Source organism: Nothoprocta perdicaria, unplaced genomic scaffold (genome assembly GCF_003342845.1).
Source record: "Nothoprocta perdicaria isolate Ctin4 unplaced genomic scaffold, notPer1 scaffold_31, whole genome shotgun sequence".
NCBI classification, from domain to species: domain Eukaryota; kingdom Metazoa; phylum Chordata; class Aves; order Tinamiformes; family Tinamidae; genus Nothoprocta; species Nothoprocta perdicaria.
In genome coordinates, this window is record NW_020455544.1 from 1,158,353 (window position 1) to 1,164,309 (window position 5,957).

Sequence of the window (5,957 nt, forward strand, 5' to 3'; positions counted from 1 at the left end):
CGGCCCCGAGCGCGAGGCCGCGGTGAGGGGCGGCGCGGCGGGAGCCGCTGCCCGCGCGCGGCCCCGGCCCCTGCGGGGGGTGCGCGTGGCGCGCGCTCCTCCGAACTCATCTAAATTACATCAATAACGGAGCGCACTCTTTAATGAGCTCTCAACTTTAAAGACTTGAAGGATATTAACAAGCCGCTTGACAAATGGTGCTTAGAAGCACATTAAAGACGCTGCTAATGGAGCGCATAATGACGGCTAATTTTCGATCAGATATAAATTAGAGCCCCAACAGTTATTTGCCTTAAGGACTTTATGTAAATGATCTCGTTCTGTGTAAACGGGCAGGAGAGGCGAGGGGAGCCCCGCGACGCCGCCAGCCCCGCGCCCTCCTGAACGCGGATGCGGGAGCGCGGGGCTGCACGCACGCGCCTGCACACACGTGCACACAGATGCACGCACATATACATACACAGATGCACGCACATTTGTGCACACATATACGCGCGCACATACATACACGTGCAAATCGTCCCAGCTGGTGCCTTTGCCGCCTGTCCTCCCTCAAGTGCCCTTTTCAGTTGTTCCAGGAGATATAGGGGTGTACCAATAAATATATGTATAGACCCGGTGCAAACACAGGCACATACACCGCAACAAGCGGTCCCYTTGCCCGGGAGCAAAGTCCCCGCCCCAGCAGGAATCCCGGCCGCCCGCGGGGCCCGGGGACCTTTCCCGGGGATTTCTGGAGGTGCCTGAACGGGGTTCCCCCCGTCCGCCGTCCCAAATTCCAGTTCCTCCCTAATTCGCAATTTCTCCTGCCCCAAGGTCAGCGCTTCGCCCCCTCGGGCCCAGGTCCCTTAGCGCGGAGATGCTGAGAAACCGCGCGGACCCCCGACCCTGCGCGGTTCTGCGCAGCCCTGCGCGGTTCTGCGAGACCCTGCCCAGCCTTGCCGGGCCCTGCGCGGCTCTGCGCGGCCCTGCGCAGCTCTGTGAGACCCTGCGCGGCCATGCCCGGCCCTGCGCGACTCTGCGCGGCCCTGCGCAGCTCTGTGAGACCCTGCGCGGCCATGCCCGGCCCTGCGCGGCCCTGCCGGGCCCTGCGCGACTCTGCGCGGCCCTGCGCGGCCCTGCCCCGCTGTGCGCGACCCTGCCCGGGCGCTGCTCTCACCTGGGCGGCCCGGGGGGGGCGGATCCTGCTCCCCTCGCTCCGCGCTCGCTGTCCCGCTCCCTGGATTTGCTGCTGGAAAACCGCGACGCGCTCTTATAGCAGCCACGAGCAATTAATATTGCATTAACCCCATTAAAAAAAAAAAATCCCCGGGCCCGGAATCCCGCGCCCTATCATGGGCATCTATTATTAACGAGAGGGTAATTGGAGAGCCGAGGTGCGTGTGGGTGCGGGTTGGGTGCGGGAGCTGCGGGGCAGCGCCGGGAAACACGAGCGTGACCCTGCGCGGGGAGCCCAGGGTGGCTAATATTTAATTTCAGGTCTGTGGTTTTCTAATTCGAGATTAAAAGCAGTCACGTCTTTGAAGCCAGACACTTGGTGTAAATGTACAGTTAAAATATTCTATTCCACAGTCCCCAGACAGAGCTCTGCTACTCCCAGGCTTCATTAAATTTTAATTATCATCCCGGGCTGGAGCAAGGGAAGAGGGGGAAGACTGTCCACCTAATTGCAATTGATAAAGGCAGAGCAGCCTGGATATTTTTCCTCTCTGTACAGGCGCAGCAGTTGCTGCCGCTGTTGTTGTTTTAATGTGGGCAAAGCCTGGCTCGGGCAGTGCAGAAGAGAAAAAGGAAAGGAGGAGGAAAAAAATGAAAGGAGAAAAAAAAAGTGGGGGGGGGTAAAAATGAAGGAAAATAATAACGGGGGGGTGATAAATGAGTGCATGGAGGAGCCGGGGGGCTCCGCTCCTGCGGGGCCGCAGCGCGGGGGCCGGGCGCCCATTGTCTCCCCAGACAAAGGGGGGCGCGGGGGCGCGCGCGGAGCCCCGGGCCGCCCCCCCGCGCGGCTCCGCGTTGGCCCCTCAGTCTCTGCTGCGTTTCCAGGGAATTTGCGCGGGTGGGAGCGGGAGCGGCGGCTCGTGGGGGGCGTCCTGCAGAGCGACGCCCCGCGCAAAGTTAATTCCAATTCCCGGGGAGCATTTCACGTTCTCGCTCGCTCTGACCCGCACTAATTAGCTGAGATAACTAATGATTACTTACTTATTCCCGGTAATTATCCGGATTTAATAATTCGCTGTGTAATTTATTAATTCGCCCGTAGTAGCCTTTAAGTGGAGGGCTCGGGGAAGGGGGCCCGGCGGAGGCCGGGGGCCGCCGGCCGCGCGGGGCCGCTTTGGGGGCTGTCCCGGCCGGGCCCCGCGCCCCTCGAGCCCCGGCTCGCCCTCAACGCGGCCGCGGAGCCTCCGCGCCGGAACCGCCGCCGAGCGGGGACCCCCGGGGGCGGCCCCGGTTCGGCCGCGGGGCCCCGCGCCAGGGCCGCGCTGCCCGCACCGCCCCGCACCGCGCACACGTTGGCTTTGGTTTTTTAATATTTTTTGGGAGGGGGTTTGGGATTGTCCGCATCTCGGAGCAGGGAGAATCCACGGGAAACGGTCATTGCCTCCGATCCGCATAACCGTGATCCCGGCAGCGAACGGCCCGCGCGGCCGAAACGCGGATCTTCCGCGCCCCGCGCGGGGTCCCGGCCGCGCGATCCCCGCCCGCCCGCGCTCCCCACCACTCGGCAAGCGGCGCTCGCTGATTGCACTGGTTATTTCCTTCCCGTTTCGGTTTTCCCTGGTTCTTGGCACGTTTTGGGGCAGCCTGCGCGGCGCAGAGAGCAGCCGCGGTGCCGCGGCAAGGGGCGCGTCCCGCAGCCCAACCGCAGCCCGGCCCACGCGCAAACCCCGCGCACACGAGTCCCACGCACCGGTGCCCTCGGGGGCCGCCGCTTTGGGGGCTCCGCCGCCGGCCGCGCTGTCCCCCCCGCCCCAAATCGCGGCCGCCTCTGCCCGTCCCACGGACACGCGGGGCCGCCGCGCGCCACGAACCACCCGCGGGGGGAAACCCCCCCGCCTCGCCGGGGTTATTAACGCCCCCAATTATACACACGCATTTATACACACACACACACACACACATATATATATATATATACATATATATATATGCGAGCGGCCGGGACGCGACGTCGAGCTCTTTGGCGAAAAGGAGAGAAGTGGCAAAATGAAACGCGCTTTGCCAATAAAACGTTAAAATCTTTTTTTAATGAAAGACGATCCAACGACATTTAAAAATAACTTAGTACATTACTATAATAAATAAACCTCCTATTAACAAAACCAACGAAATCGCGTCATGTACAAGAACTTAAGACTTCAAATAGTCTCAGATAGAACAGCGGTACAGCGAAATCTGTAAGAATATATCTATATGTGCGTCAATTCGAATGAAATATTTACAATACGTACAGGTACCAAACCGAGTACCCTGTTTTCTTGTTGTTGCTCCAAAAGAATTGTACCAAACAATGTGAATTTACAAGCAGTGCAGTCTCGCTCGCTCGCTCTCTTCCTTCAAAAATTTCAATTTGGCTTTTCCACAAACAGACACCCCCCGCCCCCCGCCCCCGCCACGAAAAAATAAGACAGACCTTGGCCCGCGGAGAAGTATCGCAATTAACGGTAAGAAATAAGCAACCGGAACGACCGACCGACCAAACAAGTAAATAAATAAGCAAGCGAGTGAATAAATAGGCAAATAAATAAATAAATAAATGGATAAAACCCCGCGGCTCCGCGGGGAAGCGCCGGGGTCCCCGTGAAATCCGCAGCGCCCAGAGCGGCGCCCGGGCCGTGGGTCCGGCCCCACGGATCGCGCGGGGGGATCCGCGCGCGGCTCGGGGCGACGGGATCCCGGGGACAATTTACAGGAGGCCGAAAGGGGACGTCTGGGAGGAGGAGGAGGAGGAGGAGAGGAAGAAAGAGGGGGGATAGAAAAGCTCACGTCCATAATTCCTACCAACACAAAATGTTTGATCCCCACTATTCTTCTTTTTTTCTTTTTTTTCTTTTTTACTTTTATCAAGACTTAGATTAAGAAGGTGTAATTAATTAGGGTGAGCATGGAATGAAGTTGCTAGAGAGATAAATTAATAATTTACAAGGGGTTGTTTGGCAGTAATCTAATAATAGCTTCCCAAGACCGGTGAACACAGCAGGATCAGCTCTTTCCCTAAGCGTTATAACTCCGGAGAAGGAATAGGGTAATAACCACAGTAAAAATATATATAATATATATATATATTTATAATTCGCAGTGTAAATGCAGAAAAACCTGCCATCTTTTTTTTTTTTTTTTTCCTTTTCTCTGTTTTTTTTTCTCTGTTTTTAAATCAAAATACTACTTTTGGAGGCGCCTCTCGCGGGCGGCGCGAGCCTTCGCCTCTAAGATTCAAGTTTCAGCCTGGAGTCGATTTGATTTCGGGGGAGAGGGAGTACCAAAAAAAAATAAAATAAAATAAATAAATAAAAAAAAAAGAAGAAAAGGCCAAACAAAACAAATCAGCCCCCGTTCCCCCGCCAAAAGCCGACCCGGAGCAGCCCATCCCGCCCGGCCGGCGCTCGGCCCCGCTCCGCGGCGCTGCCCCTACCTCGCGGCGGTCGCTGCCTGCGCGGGCGGGCAGGGGGGCAGGGGGGCGGGCAGGGGGCCCTCGCGCACCCCCCGGCGCGCTGGGGTGTTCGTGTCGGCGCCGTCCCCGCCGCGCTGGGCCCGGCCCGGCCAGGCCGGGCTCAGATGCCCGCCGAGTACTTCATGCGCTTCTGCTTCTGCCGCTGGTTGCAGAACCAGACGCGCACCACGTTCTTCTTGAGGTCGAGCTTCTCGGCGATGGCGGCGATCTTCTCGGAGGAGGGCCGCGGCTGCASSGCGAAGTAGGCCTCGAGGGAGCGCTTCTCCGGCGCGGCGATGGAAGTCCGCTTGCGCTTCTTCTCGCCCCCGTTGAAGAGCTCGGGCTTGTTCATTTTTTCCCTCTGGGCGCCCTCGGCCTCCTCGAGCCAGGCCTGCAGGATGGGCTTGAGGGCGATCATGTTGTTGTGCGAGAGCGTGAGCGACTCGAAGCGGCAGATGGTGCTCTGGCTGAGCGAGCCCACGCCSGGGATCTTGAGGTTGGCGAGCGCCGAGCCCACGTCGGCCTGGGTGACCCCCAGCTTGATGCGGCGCTGCTTGAAGCGCTCCGCGAAGGCCTCCAGGTCGCGCGGGTCGGCGTCCACGTCGCTCACGCAGCCCATGTGCGCGGGCAGCCCGTGCGCGTGGGCCATGCCCAGCGCCGCCGGGTGCATGGGCGTCATGCCGGCCATGTGGGGCCCGTGCGCCGGCGTGGAGACCACGGCGCCGTCGGGGGCCGCCATGGCGCCCAGCGCCAGCCCCGGCGTGAGGTGCTCGAGCAGGTCGCCCTCGAGCGCCTGGTGGGGCTGGTGGTGGTGGTGGTGGTGATGGTGGTGGTGGTGGTGCGTGCCCGAGAGCGCGGACGGGTGCGAGATGGGCACGGAGGAGGAGGAGGCGGCCGAGGTGCAGGGGATGGTGTTCATGGTGTGGTACGTGGCGTCCGGCTTGAAGGGGCTGTGGTGCGGCGGGTGCTGGTGGTGGCTCTTGCTCGGGGAGACGATGTCCACGGCTGCCAGGGCTTCGGCGCGGGCCAGCAGGCTCTCGTCCAGACCGCCGAATATATTGCTCTGCAATTGCAAATAGAAGGCGCACATAACGCTCAGCGGGGAATTCGCCTCCCCGCGCACTCCGCCGTGCCACTAAAACCTCCCCAGCATGTTAAAAAAGAAATCCTGGAGAGATAGAGAGAGAGAGGGAAGGGGAAAAAAAAAAAAAAAAAAGAGAGAGAGAGAGAGAGAGGGAGCGGGAGAGCGCGGGCGCGGCGCGCACACGCACCTCGCGCGCTCGCCCCACACGCGCACACGCGCACGGCC

At 59.8% G+C, this 5,957-nt stretch overlaps 1 protein-coding gene across 1 annotated transcript; it reads right to left on the reverse strand.

Annotated features, from left to right (window-relative positions):
• Positions 1–4,769: 4,769 nt before the first annotated feature.
• Positions 4,770–5,738, reverse strand: POU4F2 (POU class 4 homeobox 2). The gene has a single exon (XM_026042647.1). It carries the CDS (start codon positions 5,736–5,738, stop codon positions 4,770–4,772), a length of 969 nt encoding a protein of 322 aa, XP_025898432.1.
• Between the last annotated feature and the right edge of the window lie 219 nt (positions 5,739–5,957).